The following is a 23,973-nucleotide window of genomic DNA, read 5'->3' as shown; positions in this document are numbered from 1 at the left end:
ATGAAGATCATTAAGCACTTGATATGATTTCACTCAGGAGAGATAAGTGACCTCAGACATCGACATTTCCCATGCAATATAGCTCCAGCAATTTGGCAATTATCACAGTCATTAGAATTTCATTTACCATGACTGCTTATCTTGACCTTGAAAGATACTTTCTCCATTCAAGAGACAGAGGTACTCTTCTCTCCATCACTCACTTTCTTATTTGCTAGCTTCCTTTATTTCTAATGTTTCTTTGCTCTCTTCCCATGAGCTTGTCTTTGTTACTTAGCAAGCAAGCCGTGTTCTCAAGCTGTGATCCAACTCCCACCTGCTTCTCCAAGCTACCACAACAACAAGGCATGATGAACTTGTGGAGGCCTTGAAAAGCCCTGTCACAAGTCATTTTAAAAGTCTTTAACCTGGACCCATACACCATGATTAATGAGATTGCCTTAAACACTTGTGAATTGCTACAAGAATAGCATTGTTAAGGTGTGAGAGTATTTTCTGACGTTGGTTGAATGCTAACCTCTATCGGTTTGTCATTGTGCCAGTTAAGTTGTTATGGAATATTATTATTCCATAATGCTCTTACTGCTACCATCTGGTGCATCATGTGATGTCAATCCCTGTGGGCTTCATCTGTTTTCCTCTTTAGGTGGGGGTTTACACTTTATAGATTTAAAAAATTCAAATAGGATTGCTTCTGGAGTCCCTAGACACATTGAAATATTTTGGTATCTGGAATTTGTGAGAAATAATGTGTCCTGTTTATGATTATCGCTGTGGATACTTTATACTGAACTTCACCTTTTAGACCTTTAATGAAGTCAAATAAGTAGATAGTTGGAAAAAAAAGGTTAGCTATTTTTAATATTGATGTCATTTTTAAAGGCTTTATGTGATTTTTTTTGATCCAGCAGATGTCGCCCTTGAGCACCAGCATGAAACCAAAACAACTTGCGCTGCATTGTTGTGTTAGCATGCTAATGCTAGCGATCTTTATTATGCTCGTATCTTCAAACTGCATGTAAATTTACCTGAAATGAGCGTGATCTAGAAACACAGTTAAGCAGTGAGTACAGTATGTTATTCTTCTTTTCTCTAGTCCCTCAATTAAACAACTTTTATACACGAGGTGAGGAGCCGGCCGGCCGTCCCGGCGATGTAAACAAACTGAAGATAGGACTCTGAAAACATCACAGACAGTGGGACTCGGGTGTTACACCCATTGTAGACAGTCATGACTCACAGAGTTATTTTCAGAGGATATACTTGATTTATATTATATTTAAGTGTGACAAATCACATATAAAGACTTTAATAAAAAAGTGCCAAACACAAAAAATTTGAGCCTCAATTGTTAATGATTTTTGCTTCTTTTTCATTTTCATATGACTGTAAACTAATTGCTACCAAAACAATAAACAAGAGATAATGAGGTATTGACTGCACAGAGAACAAATAAATTCCTTTGAGATCTGGAGATCATTATAGACATTTTCACCATTTTCTGATATTTCATAGACAAAACCGTTGTTTGACTTGCCAAGAAAGTAACGGGCACATTAGATCAAAAGAAAAGGCTTATCTTTTCTGACCTTTATAGTAAGCCCTGCATCGGCGACAGTCAAAGATGCATTTCTTAATTTAACCACATCAAAATGTGTGCATGTTTTTTATTTGAATGGGTTGAGCTGAACCCCTCCAGGCGAAGTCCTTAATTTGTTAACGATGTTGTACAAATAGCAGACTGTGGTGCTGCTACGCAAGGCTGCATTATGGTGAGGTCATGGTTTTGGCCCAGTAGGTGGCCATTAGCCAGATGCTCTTCCATTGAATGAATTCCTCAGAGGGACTGTTTAGGGATGGTTGGTTCAACCCGATTAACATTTTATTCAGGCTGGGACAAGTCAGGCTGCTCTAGTCCAGCTGAAGTGTTAATAAGTTCATTTCATCCAGAATAAGAGTAAATGAGCCTTTTCAGAGGAGCTGTCGCTGCATGTGGCTGAAGGTAGAGTGTATTACTTTGATTTCTGCAAATGTGAGAAATATATGGAGAAAAACTGCCGTACTCTCATCCTTTATATGACAATACATCTCTCTGTGCCTTCCAGGGGACACTCTGAAACTGGCACAAAGCATGTCTCCTAAAGGTGCTGCATGTAACAGCTTTCCCATTTGCATTGCTGTCTGCATCAGCATCATTCACTTGTAGAGGGAAATCAGAAGGACGATTCCCCCTTCTGCATTTCTGGGCTGCGGTTCAATCAGGAGTTGGGCTGAGAGAGTCATCTGTTTCTTTCTCCTTCTCTGCCACCCCCTCTCTTCATCTCACGTACACACACACACACACACACACACACACACACACACACACACACACACACACACAGTACCTGCAGGTGCTGCAGCCTGAGCTGGTGTAATGTCACTGTGACACTCCCAGCCAAGGTTGAGCCCTATTTGATAAGGCCTGGGAGACAAAAGCTGAATTTGGCTGCAAATGTACCGCAGTCCCATCTCTCAGGCTAGCTGTAAAAAGGGTGCTGGATCCGTCTCCCCCTCTGGCTGGGCTTTTGAGATTTGCTACCTAGACAAGAGCTCGAGAGGAAGCCCTCGCTCTCATTCACCACTCCAAAAGCTATGGAGTGTGGATCCTTCATCCAGGATGAGCTCATTGTTGCTTTTTATGTATTCTCTTTGCCCGCAGCCCTGTCTTGATGCTATCACTGTAGCATTTCACACAGATACATTATCTGTGAGTGCTTTTGCTGCTTGATTCTTATCTTTGCTGAAGTTTTAAAGTGGGATTAGGGCAGCTTTATGTTTTCGTGGAGGGATGAGTGATTAGATTTCTGTGGCTGAGGAGTTTTTAGACACCATTGTCATAGCCTAACAGAGCTGACTGGCTTTTAGCACAGTTTTGCAGCCTAAATTGCGTCATTGTCTACCATAATTTGTCATGCTTTTTGTAGTTTATTTTAGAGACATCCTGAAGCAATAGGGCAACTGCAGCAGCTTTGAACACAAAGGGCACTTTAACAGTTAACTGATGCGAACAAGTTTGAAACCTGAAAATGAATCCACATGGCAGCAGCCAGTTTGTCTTTCAAGTGGTGGAATGTGGAACCAGTTTCAATTAGCTTCACAGTTATGCTCATGCCATTACATCGAAATAGGTCACACAGCTTCCATTCTTCATCCTCTGCATTGAAGCCCTAAAGCATGGAGGCCTCACCATGTCTTCAATGACATTTAATTGGAAGAATATCCAAAGGCTCATTGTCTTTTGTCTGCTGGCAATTACCACAGCAATTTTACCCCCAGCAGACGAATCACCGTCCTCTTCCCCCCGCTTAATCATACAGGCAGAGTCACAGTTATGATGGAGTAGCTTTTCCCGTGTTTTACAAAGTCAAGAAGGCTCCCATGGTGATATCTGTATTCTGCATGGTTGCTCATTAGATTGCGTGGATCATTAAGGGCTGAGACATCAAACAAGGCTTCTTGTTGATTGCATGCACTGAGCTCATGTTCCCTGTGTTGCCTGTGCCTCTCCAGCTTCGACAAAGGAGACCTGATCTGACATTGGATCTTTGAGGGAGCCCATGGATTTCTTCTCCTCTTCTTTTTGAAAGAAATACGATGTGATTTGTTTTTTAATGCTATAACCACATTAAAGGGTCTACAACTGTTTATTAGTCTACTTGAGTAACTCAGCCGAAAGCTTTTAATTGCTGAAAATGTTTACTCTGCGTTGCTCTCAGTTTTACTGAAGGGCAACAACTTTTGTAAGCAAGAGCGATGCACTCTGTCACACTAGTTCACTCAGGTTAAATAAAATCCAAATGAAAGTTAATGTGGGCTCTAAAACTTTCAAATGGCTTTGTATTCAGAAAGCGTTAGTGCAGTCTGTCAACAGAATGGTTTAGCCTTAACACCTCCCCTGTTCCTCCAAACAGAATTTAACACTGCATTGTTATAGGTGTCAGTGTCTGTTAGGAGTGCTGTTATTGAATGTTAAGAAAATGGAGCACACAGTCAGTTTCTGACACTTTATATTTGCAGGTAAGTTTTGAAGCGGTACAAAATGCTACAGATGACTAAAAGCTTTGTATCTTCCTGAACAATCTTTAAGCTGTTGGAGAGTTTTTTTTTGTGTGCAAACTGGTTCATGAAGCCAGGATACAACACAATACATGGCCAAGCTTGTAGGGTAAAAACCAACAAAGGCAGTGGGGCTGTAAAGCTAATGGTTCACTCTCAGTCTGTGGCTCCTTTGTGTTTGTCAGAGGTGGCTGTCAGTAAATGTCACTGTCATGCTGATTATAGAAGACCTGCTGTTGTTGCTTCTTGGAGAGGTGGCTTTAAGAAAACTTGTTTGAATTGGTTGTATAAACTTCATTGACAGTTGGATGGTAATGACAAACTAACTACAAACAGAGGAGATTAGTACTTATTAATAAATCAGTTTACCAGTGTGATGTGTTTCATGCTCAGTGTCATTCAGGTCACCTGAAGCATGTCATGCTGATTGTTTGATGCAAACCAATGCTACAAGTTTTCTCATCCCCAGGACTATTTTAAAATTAAAGTCTGTCTGATATCATCACCATCAGTAGTCAGAGAAATGACCACTGTGCATGCAGAGACTGCCTCCCCCCCGATGATGTTTGCTGTGATCCTAATGACTCATGAGATTTGTGATCTGTTGCATCTCTACATATTGAGCAGTATAGCTGATATCATTTTTCATTCATAACACTGGTATCTGATCATGTTGAGAATTCTTGATTCACAAATTTAGCCATCAGAATCTGGAAGGGGGAAAACTAACATCTGTACTCGGTTCATCACACTAGTGATGAATCATTAGTGTTCCAGGCAGATATTTGTATAAAGACTTAAATATGTTAATCAAGAACTCACTTTTTGGTAGGGAAAACTTCAGCTTATCATTGAAGTGTATGCAGGTCTCAGAGGGTTGACATGTGTTTGATTTTCAAAGAGCAGACTCTAATTCCCTTGAAATTTAACTGCAAATTAACCAGCTACTAGCTGCAAACAACCCTTCTTTTTCATAAATATAAAATAAAGCTCACACCACAAGCCTAGTGAGTTATTTCTACAGCTACAGACTCCATGTGTTTGTGCTCTCCGTGCAGTGGAGAAAGGATACGATTTGGGAATTTGTACCTCCAGAAAGACTCCCCTGTGGAAGAATGAAGCATTGCTTTGTTGCCACTCTAGGAAAAGAGAGTTTAAAGATGTCAGAGAGAGAGAAGCGTGCATCTATTTTTTCCCTCCATTATCTTCTAGCCAAAAAATCTGGAACAGCAGAGGCAGCCATGTGTTGGGAAATAATGATGAAGGGACCACGGTGGTACAGAAGACAGTGTGTAATTACTCAGCACTGGCAGTAAATTTTGACCCCTCAGGATTTCTGAATCACAGTGGCAGGCCCATTCGTGCAGATATGGCAGCTTTGGGGCAGCAATAACTTGTGTTATGATGTTGGAGCTCTGTATTAACGACTGGAGAGTTTGCAGAGAGACATAGTGCAAAGTGCTCCGTATCTTCTTCCTGACTGGAGTGTTATTGAACGCCTTGCACTGATGTTTCAGCCAATGAGGCGTAAATGTCTTAACCCACTTTCTCTAATGTCTCTTGTGATTTTACAGCTCTTGGCAAAGCCATTATGCTCAAGGAAAGAGCAATAATAACTTTTTGACCAAGGGAACCAATTGTATGTAGACTATGTAATTGTCCACAGCTGTGTTTTTAACATCCAGTTTGATGGTTTCATTTCAGGCCTTTGTGGTTATTATTATAGAGCTCTCTCTCCCAGATCCCCGCTTTGCTGGAGCAGGTGGATGTTTGAAAAGGAAGAGGAGATGATTTTTAGGCTGTGGATGTCTGTGGGCAGCTGCCCTCAGTTAACCCTCACTGCAGGATTTTCAGCCTAGAGCTTCACAGTGGGGGATTTAGTATTGCTAGTGTGTAGCTCCAAAATGTGCTGGTCTGTCTAAGCATTAGAGCCTTTGAGTCGAGTTCCTTCACATCCATATCAAGGATACTTTGTGGGCTAACACTGTCACAGTTTTATAAATGTGTTATTGCCTTTGCCAGACTAGAAACTTAAGAGTAAAACTTGGCTGTTTTTTAATGATGATGAAGCATTCTGATGTGAGTTCCTCTGAGAATGCGTTCAATTGAGATCTCAGCATGTGATGATTAGGCCCATAATTATTGCTGCTGTTTGTCCTCTGTGTTTGTGTTTGTGATATCCAATTGATTAGCCGCCCGTTATAACAGCAAAGCTCTTTGTGTGCCAGTAATTACTCCCCGTCTCTGGGATTCACTGCAACCTGCTGTGCCTGCCTGGCTCTCCCAGCGCCTTCCCCATTTTTTGGGCGATGGTAACAGTGGGTTTTGACAAAAGAGAAGCCTCTGTCCCAGTGGACTTCTTGGCTAAATGTGGAATTGGCATGCCTTTTATCCATTTCATTTGGTACAAGCATTGCAATTTGAAATCCAGTGACTGCGCTTTTGGGAACGTCGTGTTTCTATCCCTCTCCTTACCTTTTAAACTGACTCAATGTAAAAGTATTTACTTGCCTTTGCAACACTCTTGTTTCAAGGACGTACTACATATTACTTAATCCAGTGTTGTATAGCTTTGTTTATAGGCCCTGCCGCCCTGCAGCATATCAAAGAGTTCAGGGAGAAGTGTTTTTGACCTACAGCCAAGGACTGGCCTTGATGAAAATGTTATTAAAGAAAACTAAATTTGACAAGTTAACCTTCCTTTAACATTTATGTTAAATAATGCCCTGTATTGGCTTGTTTTCATTGGCTCATGTACATTTTTTATTTACAAATAAATAGGAGACTGCAGCTGTAAACACTCTATCGCTATTAGCACATATGCACTCCTGAAAATATCTAGATCATTTCAGGAGTCTTTATATCAATGCTATATGTAGTTCAATGGAATCACAATGTCAACAAAAGAGCAGAGAAAAACATACTGAAGAATCATAAACATAATGCTGCAGTTTCATCGCGTACACAAAGATGGAAGAGGTCGTGTTCATACAGTCTATGCACCGTTCACAGGATATAAACGTCACCACCATCTCCCACTGTCTCGAGGGGAATTCTCGGGATAACATCCTGCTGCATTCTCACATAACTATACTCGAACTTTAGGCAGAAAAAATACAATGGGGCTGGCAAGGAAAACTGAATAAATATGGTGGTTTGCATTCACACATGTAGCTCCTCCTGCAAATATCAGTTGTTTTTCAGGAGTTTCCTGCAAGTGTGGAAGCCCGATATGTCCAACGTCTTTCCTCCACTGTGCTGATACCAGTTCGTGTAAGAGCAGTGGCTGAGCCCTGCAGGTGGCCTGTTGGCCAACATGCACCATAAATGACAGCAAAAGACACCGTGAGACTATTCATTTCTGAAAAGTGTTCTAGTCTCATGCTGTGTGGTTGTCATTTATGGCAACTGCAACCAGCAGTCCACATTTCAGTTGGTTACTCTCATCTTTGTGCATGCTCTTAATCTCCAATGTGAGGAACCAAGCTTTTAATTTCCCATCTGGTGCCCATGTAGTGCTCAGAGACAGAAACATCTGTTACAAATCAAGTCCACTCATCAGCTGTCAACCCAACATGTTCATCAGACAGGGTCTTTCCTTTAGAGGAGTCTGATGTGGATTGAAAGCTTCATGCCTTGAGACTGTGGGATCTTGGCTCAGGATCCTGGATTTTACCCCAGAAATCTAAGTCCCTGTGAAATATTAAAGGGCTGTGAGTATGTGCAAAATGAAAACCCAACAGTGCCCCAGTTCTATCGGTTTGTTAACAGCTGCTTTTACGTTTTTATTTTATGGATTTGGGCAACACTAGCATGGTACCATTTTCTTGGTGTTAAGAGTCTGCGATATTTACACCCCTGTGACCTTCCCCCCTTAATATGAACATTGCAAAGTCATAATGGGGGTTATCCTCCCCTTCTGTGCCGCCTTCAGAGGTTGTAACAGAGGCGTTACAGGGGCAAGACAGTATCAGGAGAGCCAGCGGGAGAGAACAGCGCAGTGTGTGCGCATGTCTTGATTTTGTGCTTATGTGGATCAGTATTATGTCTTTAGGCGTAATAGAGCTTTGTTATGGCGCTATTGCGGAAAATGTTGCACTCCGTTGAAAATATTGAAAATGAGCTAGAGCACAGTCGACTGCACTGTTCTGCTGGATCCTGCCTTTCTCCGAGGGGAAGATAACACCAATTACTTAAGTAAATTTGTTGCTTCAGCTAAGTTGATACTTTAATTCCTGACCATCCCTACTGGAGGATTCATGTGAAAACTTTTGCTCTTAGCCTTGCTTAGTGCAATGTTCTTGTTCTTGTGAGATGGGACGCTAAGCTTTGTGCAGGATTCATACCATTACGGCCCACACTGAGAGGAGCTTACATCTTTTAAAAGAAGACCCGTTTCCTTTGAACTCAAAGATTTAGCAGCATTTCTGCATTCATACTCTGAGTATTAAGTCTGAGAGGGAGATATACTTGAAGATTGATCCAGGAAATATCATTCAAACCTCCCTTTAAAGCTATTTTCTAGTTAATATTTTGTACAATATGTGTCTAAAAGAGCACAGATGTATGTCAGGCTGCTTCATCTTATTCAACTCGTAGCTTCTTACCTAAGGAGTAAATCTGTGCTGTCTGGGGTTCCAATTTCTCATCTTTCTTCTGTAGCAACTAATCAATATTAACCTAGCTCCAGTTATTTAATTGTATGCCACATGACCACCTCTCTATTCTGTTATTGAACACAGAAGGCGCACTTGCCTAATGGTTCTGTCATTGATGGATTCCCTGCACATCAGCCTGCAGTTTTGAAAGTGCTGATTACCTCAACCCCGCCTATTAAGGCTGACCCTGCTCTTAGTTGGCAACCTTCTGTTATTGTGGTCTATTTTTAGGGTGCTTTTTACTACAGTTGCCATATGTCTGGTGGAAAAAAATCAATCTTAATGTTTTCAGTTCACCTTAACAGAATACTATTACTGTCATTCGTTCATTCCTAATCTATTAATTATAGTTATGCTATTGAAACTTGTAATGTTCCATTTCTGGAAAGACAGAAAGGAGCTTTAACAAAGGAGATACAGATTCTCAGGCTGTATTTTATACTGAGGCAGTGTTATATTTATGCTCTGTCAACTTACATTTCCATATAAGAGAGGGACAGACAATGAAGTCTTCAGAATGGCAACATTTTCTGTACGTCCAAAGAAAACACATTATAAAAGTAGTCGTGGAGATTGTGCCTCCACTATCTGAATTACCATCCCCTTCTGTGCTACTGAACAAAACAGTACATGGAATCTGTCCCATATTCTGCTGCTGTGCTTTACCTTTGTCTCCTGTTTTATTACTAAAGGTAGATGGGTCTGTAGACGTGAAATCATGATCGGTAAAGTTTGGTTAGGTACATCAAACTGGAGTGCGCACACATCCTACAGTAGAACACTGCTGTGATTCAAACCTTCTCTCTGTGGAGGAAAGACACAGAAGGGGGCTCTCTGGTTGTAGGATTGAGACAGTTGACATTTTGGAGAACAGCTAGATCACACTGAGAAAGCTGCATTGTTTAAATCACAAATCTCTTTGTAGTTGTTCAATGCAAAATGCAGGATGCGCTGGAGTGTGAAATGGTTCTGTGTACTAACGTCACCCTCCTTTTGAAATCTCTTGAAAGACCTCCTCAGCCCTGTGCCCTCCACCAGCAGCAGCAGAAGCAGCAGGCCTCCCCACAATGTCAGGAGGTTAAATGTTTTCTGTTTTCACTTTCACACAAGTTTTGTACAGGTATTTATTTTTTTTTAGAAAGTTTTTCATTTGCAGCTGAAAACCCTCTGTGTTCAGTGTTTCCCCTAGGTTTACAGCGTTGGGGGGGTGGGGACAAGCCGACACGACGACTTGAAGGAATCTTGGTGTTCATGCGTTATTTTTAATGACAGCTGTCCTTTTCTATCGGAAAGGTATCCTTAAATGACTTCTTTCCCTGATTCCTGACTCTATCCACTATCCTATCGCTACAATAAAGGCACATATTGGGGCCGCCCCCCAATATAATGGTAGGGGAAACACTGGTGTTGTTGCCAGAGGACTATCCCAAGTTGGTATCAACCTTTTCCCCAATGTAGGCTCTGTTATTGGGTATGGCTGTTATTTATATACCCACGTTTGTATTCAAATCTATTCAGCACAAATAATCTGAGTTATTTTATATCAGATTCTTAATTATTTTCATGTTATTATTTCCCAAATAAGAAAGTACACATTGAAATTGATCATACTATCTCTAGTAATCAAACTATTGGTTTTTATAGTAATTATAAATGCCATTGTTGTATAATCTATTATATTTTCACAATGTTTTGATTAACAGCTTTATATCAAATATTTTCCCTGCGTCATACTTTAAAGCTCTTTAACCTTATTTGTAAGTTTAATTATGGAAAACAAAACACATCTAATATGAAGCAAAACAATATCAGAATCCTTTTAGGCTAATATCTAAATATTTCACTTTAAAAACTGTAATGGTTCTGACTGTTCCTGCTTGAATCAGAGCAACAGAAAACATTTGTATTCTCTCTTCATAGTGTTTTAAAAACGAATACTACGGCTTCATGGTCCCTGTGCATTCTGAGTCCTGTTGTGGTCATTTATTATTCAGGTGCCTCTCCGTGTCTTCTTATAGCTTGTGTAAGCAACTTGTCGAGCTCGGCTAAGAAAAATAGCCTAATTCAAGATCGATTGTTCTATTGGACCCATAGGGGCATTATAGGTCTGCGTCACTGTGATGGTATTGCCAATCTGTTCTCACACAGGTGTGAATAAGAGCCTGTGAAAAGATAATTAGGATGTCAATAGATGAGACTCTGCTCTCCTATAAGTCTGTTGTCAGGACAACATATTGCTTGTTGGCTAATTGCCTTCAGATAACTCTGACTTGGTATTGTACACCAAAAGCAGCAAGTTTAAGGACTGAACAGATCTCAGGAAGCCCCAAACTTCTTTTAAAATGAGCTTTGAGACACGCAGTATTGACACGTTCACTGAGCAGCACCAAGGCACAGACAAATCTTTATCAGACGGTGCTCCTTTTCAGAATTCAATAACTCTGCTCCTAACAGCTCCAAACTGTTTCATGTGTGAATCTTTATCTTGACGCTCTAAATGTGGAGGTACCGGCGCACACAAACAGTGCTAGCAGTTCATAGCTATCCTGTGTCTAATGGGTGGTGCCAGTTAGAGCTGGAGCAGAGTAATGTGCCTCAAAGCCATTCCCCCAGGCAAGTCAATATGTATGCCATTATGTCTCATGAAGCATTTTCATTTTTAAATTTTCAATGCTTAGCTTCAACAGGAAGGCATATTGAAAGGTAGAGCCTAAACACCACCCAGGCACCAACATGGAGACCATCTGGTTGTATTGGTTCAGCCTGCTGGCTCAATGAAAAAGTTTGGAGTACAGAGGCACATTTGATTTAGCATCAACCCAATGCTAATCTCTGATCCAAATACATATTTAATCAGCCCTGTCTCAATGAGCATAGCAATTCCCCACAAGGTTCTCAATGTGTCTGACAATACCTTATTCTTCACCCCATCTTGTGTCTACTTTTCAAATGTTCAGCTGCCAAATACATGCCAGTCCTTGTCTATTCAAGCTGTCACTATTTCACTTCTTTTAGCATGCTTTTGTCCATGCAGGCACCATGACCAACTAGTAGGACAGGAAACTCAATAGACGTCCAATCTGCCAACAGACAGCCATTCTTATCCTCTCAAAGGGTGGCTGAAGTCTTACCTCAAATGACCGCACTTACGGTACATCACTCCTGTGTGCAGGAGTTAAAAAAACCTCAAACAATTTGCTGGAAATACGGACTCTGTGATTTGATTTAGAAAGTATTGTGAGCTGAATTTAGCCTAATTTATAAAAGCTTTGCAAAAAGGAATAAATTGGTCTTCCTGGACCTCTTTATCTCATAAGATGAGCTCTGCACTCAAGATTCAATTACAAGAACGCTCACTGCAGTGTCAGCAAATGTTCATATATGGAAATAAGCATAATTATTTTTTTTGTGCTGGTTTGGGACTTTCAGAAATGGTCGACCAGGCGGAATAATCAGCTGCATTTGGTATTTATCTCCTAATGGTTCTGTTCATGCAATTTAGCTGCTCTAGTTTCTATAAACAGCCCAGCATCATCTGAGACAGTGCTTCATTCAGCCCACTGCGTGTTCTGGCAGGCTAGCAGCCATTGCCGCCAATATGTAATTTCAGTTTTACCAAGTCTTGTCTTGTCGCATGTGAACAATATTGCCATCACACGTCCACCAAATACAATTTCCCTTTCTGGGTCATTGAACTGACTGGAACACACACACACACACACACACACACACACACACACCATTGAAGTGACACAGCCGCTAGATGAAATGCCAGGATGCCTCATCACGTCAGGTGATGGCAGGCATGCTGGACACTCAGCACTATCAAAGCTCTGGCAGCTCTCCAATGAGGTGGTTAGTGTGACCCTTTCTACCAGCATGGAGGTGCTCGTTTTGGGGGCAAATGGAAAACTGCAGTATGGTAACCCTTACAGAAATTCCATTTTTTTCAAAACTATAAAAGGCAGATTATATTAGAGGTCTATAGGTGTAACCCTACTCAGCTTTTATTAAAAGTTAAGCAACTCGACTGAATCAAGCAGTCATTATAATTGGCTTAATCTTCAGGCTATCTTCCAGATTAATTAATTATTGGTTTGTCAGAACCTTTTGAAAAATGTTGACCAATGTTTTCATAAGCCCAAGATAAAGATATTTTAAAAATGTCCACATTGAAGAGGCTAGAACAAGAACACTTTTACTCTCTATCTTACTGATGAATAGTTGGTGATAATTTATCCACAGCAAATCATCAAATTGTTGTAGCTCTTGGGTCATTACAGTTACTAATATTGGTCTATGTAGATAACTATTTATGCAGCTTTTTGTAAGTCACACTTAGTATCCTAATTTTGGAAGTGTCCATTAGGTTAGGCCCAACATGTTTCAGCTGCCAGCCCTACCTACCTTCCTGCCTCATTAACAGCACATGGGCTGGGACACTGATATCATAACAATTGGTAAAAATGGCGAATTGGTGGTTCTTGCTTCTCTAACAGTTATTTTTTTCTTACTTTAAACAAGTTCTAGCTTGTATAAGAAAACCACGTTTCTCATCCTTAGCAAAGTCCCAATTTACACTTTTTATCATCTTCATCCAGAATTCTGAATGCACTTCACACATAACAGTTCATTCTTTCTATCGGTCTTTCCTTGATTGTGTCATGTAGATTACATCAGATACTTTGAGACTGCTTCTTCAGAAAAACATAAAACCTTGGAGATTCTAAAAGCTGTTTGTCAGATTGGTGATGTGAAGCTTATGTTGTATATACTCACTTTCCCTCTGGGTCCCTGAGCAGGTTCCCGTATGCAGGTTATTCATTCAGAGTTTGACAGAAGCAGATAATTTGTCATGGTGGTTACACCGCTGGAAACAAAAGTCCGTTTAGACATATTCACCGTATCTGGAGACCAGCGGTAGTGATGTTATCTGATTATGAAGTGGATGCTGAATGAGGCATCATCGGCTGGTAAACAGCAATAGAACTCACTTATTCATGTGGCTGATGATGGCCGTGTCTCTACAGGACTCCAGTAATCAGTGAGACGGACCTTGATTAAGATGAATTATGATGCCTGCAGGGGGCTCCGGTGATCTAAAGTGCATCATATGTTGCTCCTAATTATCTTTATTTCTTTGAGATATTATCTGAGGATTTGATAAAGAGGCCTATTTTTTTCCCCTTCAATGCTTTTGATATGAATCCAGAAGTGTTATTTTTAAATAACTTAAGGTCTGCATTGCTCGTCTTGACGCTCCCATGGTGGTGTCGGGATGTGCTGCGGTTGAATGACGAGTCGTCATGTGCTCTTTGGCCCGAGACCATATTGGCAGCTATGCATTAAATTGCTAATGTGCCTGGCAGTGCTACATTATCCGGCCCATCAAAGTGACAAGGGCAGGGATAAAGCACTCGGCTCGGCCGTCCGTGAGATCATTGGAAAATGGGTTTTGTGGCTATGGCTTGGCAGCGAGCAAAGTTGTCTTTTTAGAATCCTGCTTTGAATTGGCTTTATTTCTGCCCTGCTGGTTTGACAGCTGCAGAACAATGAGGCAAAAGTAGCCAGACAGTTCCATCAGCATTCAAGGTCGCACTGTGGTAAAACTCTCACACCAGGCTGCTATTGTAGCTTTACACTTTGTTGTTCTTGACACACCTTTTTATGTTTGGAAATACTCTCTTATAATGGTTAAAAAAATATATATATTTTAGCGACCACCATCTGATATTGAAGTCAGTGTGGTTAGCTGTTGCAAACTGTGTGCAGTCAAAATAGTTCTGAAGGACACATACCAAGTTGTGATGAAGTGGTAAGCTTCATGATGAATTCTTCTTGTCAAAAATCGTAGATTCAAGTCGAATGAAACTGTATTATTTTCCGTGTGACTCTAGCTTTCCAGCTGGCTGCTTTGTTTGTCCTACTTTGTGCTGTTCCCTGATTCAAGCCCCCAGGCCTCCGCTTGTTGAGTAATATGATATAATTGCCCAAGGGCCACAATAAGAATTCATGTCAGCTACTGGGTGGCTTTTCAAGATCAAACTAAAACTCCCCATGCCTCTTATACTGGTCTATTTATTCACTGTTTTCACCCATTTCCTTGTGAATATTGCACTCAGATTTCCATCACTTTACATTCATAAATTTACCACGTAATCCCGGTTCTGTGGTTCACATGTTGCAGTAAATGAACGATTTATAAGAAGAAGAACATTTTGGGAAAGCATTATGGACAAAGACACTCAGACTTTCTGCAGCCGTCTTTCCCAAGTCCCGGCGGAAAGTGGGACAAACAATGGATAAATAAGAGGATCAAGGAAGTCTGTTAAGTAATGAAGGTGATGTGCAATGGAAATTATACTGTGCTTTTCCTAATAAAAATAAAATTAAAACAATTTACCATGTAAAAACTGATAAAGGGAAGTTGAAAAGTCACTCAATTTGAAAATGGGTTTCTGTTCCTCAATCAAAAGACCTTGAAATGTTTTTCACTTCGACTGCTTTATATATCTGCACATAAATTGGTTGTTCAGTCTTCTGTACCTATACCATATACATTTATCTTGAATATAAAAAAAGTAGGAAAAGGGAAGTTGAACCATGCAGCAGCATCCTTTAGCTTATCTTAGTAATAGTGATGAAGCAGATCACAGGTGATCCATGAACCCTTTCAGATGAATGACTTCCCACCGTTCAGGTCGCATGTGTTCTACGGATCGATGAAGAAAGTGTAAACATTGTGTAAAATAAATGTACTGCCTCTAAATCCCTGTGCACAGTCTCAGGGAATAGAAGGCAGCGTTTAGGTGGTGCCATGGAGACCCACTGTACAAATAGGAAGACACACTGCTTTGTGTTTTCTCTGTTTCATCTCGCCGTGTTTGCGTTTATCATGCAGGTATCAGCTGGTGGCGGCGTCGGACTAAAATCAGTAGATCAACTTAAGTAACATTACAGCCTGCTGTCACCTGTTGTAGCTGTAAACGTAGCCAAATAATCTCTTTTACAGAGCGCTATGTTGAGTCAAAAAACTGAAGATGTAGTCTCTCAGTCATTTCAATGCTGAGTTGTTTGTCTGACTCACACACCACACAATGCAGGAGCAGCCTGTGCACACACACATCTGCTTAATGAACAGTGTGTGGATGTTACATGTTCAACAGTGTCAAAGCTCATACAAGAAAATCTAATAACGATGTTAAAATATAGAATTTGAGTCACAGAGTAAAAGGAGTAAAAAAATATATATATAAAAAAAGTTTTGTTGTTAGATTCAAAAGCCGATCCGATCCATGATAATTATCTGTGATCTGATCTGTGAGATTTGTGATCCGTTGCACCACTAGTTAGTGAGTAAACATGTTAGCAAAGTTGGATAATAAACAACAAAGTTTACTAAAGAAAAAGACAAAGAACGATGCGGAGCAACTCTAGCAAGGTGTCGTCTGTGGTGACGCCGAAACCAGGACAGGAGAAGTGGATCTTTTTAAAAAATGAAGCTTGAGATAAACACAAGAGACCAGACCAGTTCTCAGCATTGAAATGACTAATGCCTGGCCACCGTGTGCACTCCGGAAACTAGAGCCAAGATTGGAGGCCCTGCATGAGGGAGAAGAGCTCTGACTTCAGGTGCGATGTGGAGGCGGCAGAAAACCAGGAACCTTGTGATGATTAATGAGCGTCACCTTATGCCAGCAATTTTAAACGCACTGTCCTGATCAGGACTGTAAGTGGAACACACTCCAGCAGCCTTGTGACAAAACACACACACACACACACACACACACAAAATCTTAAACGGAGTAAGTGCCTGATAAATCTCAAGCTGTGGACTAGATGTTTGAGAGTTAGGATATGATGTGGATTTGGTTTGGGCCAGTTGACAGGCCTCCTTTTCTGAGGCTGTACAGCTTTTGCGTTCCATTCAGTCCACATTAACATAACAATCAGCACTAAATAGGATCCACTTTTTGAAGACGTAAACTTGTCAGGACAATTCACTAAAGTGTAGAGGTGTATTTGGTTGTGAACTAAAGAATAATGTGTTACGGTTCAGCCCAGATGTGGATTCAGGTGCAGATCGAATCAATTTATTTAACCGTTTTCAACTGTTCTTCTTTACTATAGCATTATCATGAATGAAACATATTTCACCTACATGTTAGTGAGGAGTTGAAATTGTGATTTTAAAAACCTTAAAATGCAAATTGATGAATGATTAAACATAAAATGATTCAGGAACAGTTTAGAGTTGATCTGAGCGGATGTGCTGGGTTATATTAACGTTTGATTAGGATAAGCAGAAATAAGCCTATATCCTATTTGTTGGACTGTCACTGATTTTTGATGCAGATTGATAATGAGATGCATCACAAATTATATAAATATATTAAATAATAAAAATAGAAGACTAACTGCCCTATTTGAACAGTCCTGACAGTCTAAAAAAGCATGACACAAGTGAATTTAGGGCATTTCAGACTCAAGTCAAACGGCACATAATCTGTGTGTGAAGCCAGGGGAAATGCTAATATCTTTTTTTCATATACTCTCTTAATTACTCGTGTTTGTTTTTGATGTAACATGCCTTGCGGGCCCGACGCCAAGCTGCGTCGGTTTGGAGTTTTTGGTCCATGCATGGCTCTAGCAGGAATTCAGAAAAGTTGAGAGACGACTGCAGGTGAGATCCTCTGCAACGCCCGTGTGTGGTGTGAATGTGACATTAAGTGTACATGTGCTTTGAGGGATCAGAGGACTAGAAGAATTATATATAAGCCAAAGTCCATTTACGTTTTCACCCAGAGAAAAAGTAGGCTAGGGAGGAGGTAGCAGTTAGCATGTAGTCTTCCAGCATCATTGGAATCTCTGTATCATGCCAAATGAATGACAATGTCAGAGGACAGAGAAACGAACTTGATCCCTTTCTCTTCAAATTAGCCGAAGCACTCGTTCTTAACTGATGTGCATAAGTACTGCTGTGAGTCCCTTTGGGTATAAAAGCTTTGTGCAAGTGAGTAATGCCCAAATAGCAAAAAGAAATATAGAGCCATTGACTGAAATCCATGTTTTTGTTGGTTAACAGTGCAATAACTTTCCGCTGCATCAAGGGAGCAATTTACCATAAAAGTGCCTAACCACACTTAATGTTACACCAACACATCAGTGGGCAAAGAGATGGGAGCAAGTGCATCCTGCGGGTAGGAAACCAGCAATCATAGTTGCCCTGTTTGGTGGACAGCCTTGTCTGGTAACAGATTAAACTCTGATGACTTGCATTCTGAAATGTGATGTTTCCATGTTAAAGGCAGCTTAAGCCTGTGTTAACAGCATTGCACAACTGTAGATCAGGGTAGGTATTTGTATGATAGGAAGATGTGCATAAATTCACAGCATCAGCATTTTAAAGCTCTCAAACTGCTATTACTGCAGCAGAACAGCTTCACATGCATACGAGAGGGGAGAAAGGGGAAAGTAAATCGAGTTAACACAAACAGCTCAGGTTGTTCAACTTAATCCAAAAACAATTAGCATTGCATTTTGTGTTGCAGCTTTTCATGCTCCTTGTTGTAACCTTGCCTCGTTTGTAGTCCGTCAGTATCGGTACTTCTCCACTGTGTAAATGAGCTAATACACCACAGAGATGATGTCATCTCCTGTTATTTCTGCTGCAGAACAGGCAGTTTTCCTTAAGCTAACAGCTCTGCCTTCCTATAGATTCTCTGTACATGAAGGGTCTTCCATGAGGTATATGGGGCTCTGAACGTACCATAAAGCAGCCTACATTAATGAGCCGTGCAGCGGAGAAGGTGAAAAGCTGAAAATGTACTGAACACTCGCCTCTTTCTCTTTGGCAGCACCCTTCTCCACAGTGTCAGCTCTTTCGTTCTGCTGCTTGACAGTGATCCAGCTTACCACAGCTACACAGTGAACCAAGGCCTGTTTTCACTGATATTCCTTATATTTATTCCCCGTTTGTTTTTAAAATCAAATCAAATTCAAATTTTTTTGGTGGCATTTCTCTGTTCTAACACCAGACCTGTTTTATTCTGCTGTCACCTCAGCACATGCCAGTGCTTGCACTAGGAATTATCTGTACAATAAGCAGGCTTTGTCCTGAAAATGCAACAGTATGTGTGAGAGCCCTTCATCCCTCCTTTTTTTTTTTTTTTTAAACCGAGAACTGACCTGAGAGTCGTTGGCATCAGCACAAAGGCTCACACAGTGAATGGAGGCTTTATCTTCTCTATCCTATCAAGGCAAAGTCTCTGCAGCTCGCCCGTTCAGTCCGCCTTCAGAAAATCTGGTAATAAAATAACCCATTCTTTCCTCCAGTTAAGTGTTTGTTGGTCTGTCAACGCCTTTATTTTTAGGCAAAATATGCTCTGTAAATGAAAATAGATGATCCCACCTCTATATGTGGTTCTTATTTCTTCTTTTATTCAGCCATCCTTCTTCTCTTTTTTTTTCTTCTGTTGCTTCAGGTTCAACTACAGATCAACGCACCATCTCACCACCAATGGCTTCTACGAGTTTCTCAACTGGTTTGATGAGAGAGCGTGGTACCCCTTGGGCAGGATCGTAGGTGGAACAGTAAGTTTCTGCTCCTAATTGATGCAGTCAGGCTCCGTGTTTAACACGTCTGCACATTTGTTTTGTTGTTCATGAATTTCTAGGGTGTCTAAGCAGGAAACACAAATTTACTTTTTTTTGTCTTTTGGGGCCTTTTTGCCTTTAACAGATAGGACAGCTGATGTGAAGCAGGAAATACTGGGAGGGGAGGGTGGGGGATGATATACAGCAAAGAGCTGGAGGTCGGATTTTAACCCACTGCGACTACAGACGAATTTTGCTAAAAAAACAAGTTGACCATCTGCCATTACTGCTGTGTTATCTCCCTTTAACAGCTCTGGGTTTGAATGAGAGCTGTTCTAAAAAGTAAAAATGTACTTCACCTTTTACAACAATGAAAGGACTTGGGAAAGAACCTTTGGAGTTCTATACTGCTCCAACAGTCGTGACAAACTTTAACTTTGGTGAAAAAACGGGTGGTGCACAACACACACAAACCAGCCATAGGAAACTGTCTGTAGTCTCAGAACATGGGGGTGCGACATAACCACGAGGCTATCATCGCCCATCAGAGAACATTCTTGTCAAGTAGAAAGTAAATGAATGAAATAAAACGCCCATACAGATTTCTTGGGCTTGAATAATTTTGGAATTTGGACACAGAGATTGTTCCTATGATTTGTGGGATTGTACTTTTTTTAAAAAGCCTAATGATGGTCCCTAGAGGATTGTTTTTAGGACCACATATTGGAAATGTATACATTTAGTACATTTAATTATGCAATTAAAAAGGTTTATACTTCTACAAAATAGTTTGTCATCGCTGTGAGCTTCCACAGGGATAATTTAAAGATATTTTCTGATGACATTGGACTCTGCAAAGGTTTTTCTGTCATGATTTTAATGGCAGAATGTAAGGCTGAGGCGTACAGAGTTTCCAGTTTGGTTATCTCCAAATTGCATCTTACACATTTTGCTGATGATAATGGTGTTGGCTTGTTCAGACCGTGACCTCCTGTGTGAACTGGCTTGCTTTGCATTCGACTATAAAGCAGAGGGGGAGATGAGAGTCAGCAGCTCACAGTCTGAGGCCATGCTACTCTGCTTGATTGCCTCCTGCAGTTTGACCTAGGTGAAAGAGTACAAGTAAGTTGGGAACTTGTTCAAGTAAGTATTGCCTTGCCAGTCATGTGGCTGTTGTACTCTACTATAGACGGAGCTAAGCCTGAAGGCAAATCTCTGGATTTAGAGGTTGATCTTTCACCTGTGGTCATGGGCTTTGGGTAGTGACTGGAAGAATAAGAACACACATTCACGCTGCTGTAATGAGTTTTTTCTGCGTAGGGTTTCTGGTCTCATCCTGGGGGATTGGGCGAGGAGCTCAGACATATAAAAATATCCCGTTGCACAGCTCTACCATGTTAATAGAAAGAGATCAGACTGTTTGGGAATCTGATCGGGGCACATCCTTTACCCCTGCTTATCGAATAAGACCAGGCTTTCTCTGCTGGGAAACCATCCCAGGCGGACCCAGAACATGCTGAAGAGAGAGTTCACATCCCACCTGACCCAGGAATCCTTCAGGATCCCGCTGGAGGTGCTTCCTGCGGGAAAAAGATGACTGGACTGCTTTGCTTTTCATGCATTAACTGTGACCCCGACCTAGTTAAAAGGTAAAGAGAAAAAGGAGGAAGGAGATTTTTTTAAATCAGCACATGACAAGAATTTTGAACATTTTAATCCTGCAGTCTCAATCCCCATTACATCAAAAGACATTTTGAGCTATATTGAAAAATATTGCAGTCAGCATATTATTGAGAAAGTCAGGCACCAATTAATTATTTGAATAAATGGAAAAGCAAATGAATCAGATTTCTCTATACTTGTTAATACTCATGAGCTAACTAATGTAGACTCAAAATGTAGTCTGCAGGACAAAATGGGAGGTAGATCTTGGTCTATTGTCAAAGGTATCCTCACTACTGACTGTTTTTTCCCCTTCTTTATTTCCTTTTTATGTGGGTGGTTGAGGACTGGTTACATGGGGGGTTATCTAGGGCAGTAGTTCTCAAACTATGGTACGCGGTACCACCGGTGGTACGCGGGCTCCCTGTGGTGATACGTAAAGAAATCTCCACAATATAAAAAAGCTCAGCATAAAACGACATTTTTTATTTTTGTCATACTCTTATCTGTCTTGTATCTATTGGGTTGTATTAATATCAAATGTGTTTTCCCCTCTAAATTAATCTAGTTTTTGCAACAAACAACTTTAATCTGCTCGATTTATGCTCGTGCGCACAGACATAAACAACAACAGGAGTACGCCTCACGTTTTGAAAAGTTCCTCTCGATATTCCGTTATAGTTCAGTACTGAAACAACAGAAAGCAGCTGTAGGCCTACATTAACAGATATTCTGTTATTTATTGGAGTTCATCACACAATCGGCAGCAAGCAGCTGTACATTGACATTTTTATAACGGAGCCAGGAGAAGCTTCATTTTTTGATGCATGTACGGACAGTCGCTCACCCCCTCTCTCTCTTGCTCTGAAGCTGATGTGATTCTGCTCTCTTTTGTTGTCTTAACTCTCCGCAGGAGTCGAGAGGGATTTTTAAAAAAAAGGCGGTTTTGCTATGTTGAACGCAGAGCATTATAATAAAGCGGCGCTGTTTGCACGGAGCCTGCAGAGCGCGCGCCTGCACTCTCACGCGCTCTCTCTCCCCCGCTCTCTCTCGCTCTCTCAGGCACGCAGCAATTTTATGAATAAATGAAAAATTAAATAAGAACAGGGAATATACTTGGGCCCAGGTATCGTCTTTGTGTGGGAAACACTGGAGACTAAATATTTTCAAACAGGTTGTTGGTATAAAGTTGTCATTTTTATTGTGCTGCACTTTTTTTTTTGATTTGGGCAAATGTCAGAGTTGTGTGGAGTTTAAGTGCCAGTTCTAGCGCTAGCCCTTAGTAGTCCTATAGTGTGGCTGCCAACAGTCAATTAGAAATAACCTCCTGCGTAAAATGTGTGTAGAAATAGGCCTACAGTGTATTTTAACATCTACCATAATGGTGGTACTTGGAGAGCCAAATATTTTCGGAGGTGGTACGCAGTCTAAAAAGAACCACTGATCTAGGGTTAGGCAAGCCAAAGAGCTCCGTAAGCTTCCGTCGAGCAGCTTGGATTCAGGTTGCAGTCCAGTATCAACAGTGAGCTGTTAACTTGGTAGATTCCCCTCTGCTGACCTGGGACCAACACTATGAAGTAGGGCTGGGCGATAAATCAATTTTATCAATAAATTGAGTATGTGGGAAATCGAGATTTTCTCTTCAACTCACTCCACCACTCCCCTTGGTCTCCAGTAGTTCACATCCTCCCCCCTCGTTTATTCATACAGAGTGGCTGCGTGGCCCCAGGTATGTGGTAACTAGGGCTGGGAATCTTTGGGTGTCTCACACTTCGATTCGATTTCGATTCTTGGGGTCACAATTTGATTCCGAATCTATTTTCGATTCAAAATGATTATAGATTTATGATTCAAATTTTATTTTTGATTAAGTACATGCCTCAGGATCTACTCCAGTCGTCTGTGAGACTGGCTGAATTTCTTGATGCTCCATTTCACATTCTACTGAGTGAAAGAGCTACCCTTAGCACTAATCAGGGAGTTACTGATTAGCCAAAAATGAATAAATCAATTTTTGGAAGTTATGAATCTATTTAAAATCTCAGAAGATAAGAATCTTGATTTTTACAAAAATAAAATTTTCCCCCACCTCTAGTGGTAGCCAGCTGCATGTACGTATTTTGCTGAAATAGCTCTACCTCATTCTGCTCTACCCTGAAACTGCAAGTTTGAAATAGAGCGGTATGGAGCCAATAAAAATAATCTATAAATCTATAGTAATTTCAAGCGGTATGTACGCCTAATTGTACATCATATGAACACAACTACATTGCTGTAGTTATTTATCAGTCTCACATTTAAATTCATATATGACAGCCTCGGTGTTCATCTCTCTCCCTCCTCCCCTTTCTCGATCAGCTCACAGAGCTCCACGTTAAAGAGATTTGTTTGGTCAAGTGGGTGGATATTTTCACAGGATGATCTATTATCTTGAACAAAAACCTGCTCAGGAGCAGTTACCATGGTGATCTACCCCTGTAAGAAGGGAACCACCTCCGTACTACTGAAAACCCCTGATAACCCCAAATCCTGCTTGGTAGTATACCTCCCTGGCCTTCTTTTCTCACCAGCAGCAACCAGTGTTGTGAAACATTGACCCTTTTCTGTGAAAAATCCAACATGCCGATTCAACACAATTTATCTCTCATTTCCCCCGCCTCCCCTCCATTGTTCATATCTTCTCTTGCAACCTCATCCCCTCTGCTCCTTGTCCTGTGAGCTGTGTCCCATCCATCCACCTGTCCCCTTTGATAATCCCACCTGCTCTCTTTTCTTTTGACTGAGCTTCATGGATCCCTAGGTTTACACTGAGCTATAAATGCACAAGATAGTGATGGGTCAGGATTACACACTCTGTCCCCACTTCCAAGTAAATGTGGAAATGTTTCCCAACATGTTTTCGTCAATGGGGTCAGTGTAGAAGATAGTCTATAGTGCTGTAGTATTGAGTATTGTAGAC

At 40.9% G+C, this 23,973-nt stretch overlaps 1 protein-coding gene across 1 annotated transcript in view; it reads left to right on the top strand.

The window, feature by feature from the left end:
- LOC132990597 (dolichyl-diphosphooligosaccharide--protein glycosyltransferase subunit STT3B) overlaps nt 1-23,973 on the top strand; it is an 89,981-nt gene that overhangs the window by 16,697 nt on the left and 49,311 nt on the right. Inside the window, exon 2 of the mRNA XM_061058896.1 lies at nt 19,241-19,349. Within this exon, the coding sequence (XP_060914879.1) occupies nt 19,241-19,349 (109 nt within the window). The remainder of the gene's footprint in view (nt 1-19,240; nt 19,350-23,973) is intronic.

Source organism: Labrus mixtus, chromosome 16 (genome assembly GCF_963584025.1).
Source record: "Labrus mixtus chromosome 16, fLabMix1.1, whole genome shotgun sequence".
Classification (NCBI taxonomy): domain Eukaryota; kingdom Metazoa; phylum Chordata; class Actinopteri; order Labriformes; family Labridae; genus Labrus; species Labrus mixtus.
Note: the sequence above shows the minus strand (reverse complement) of the source record. Positions and strands in the feature narration are given on the sequence as shown.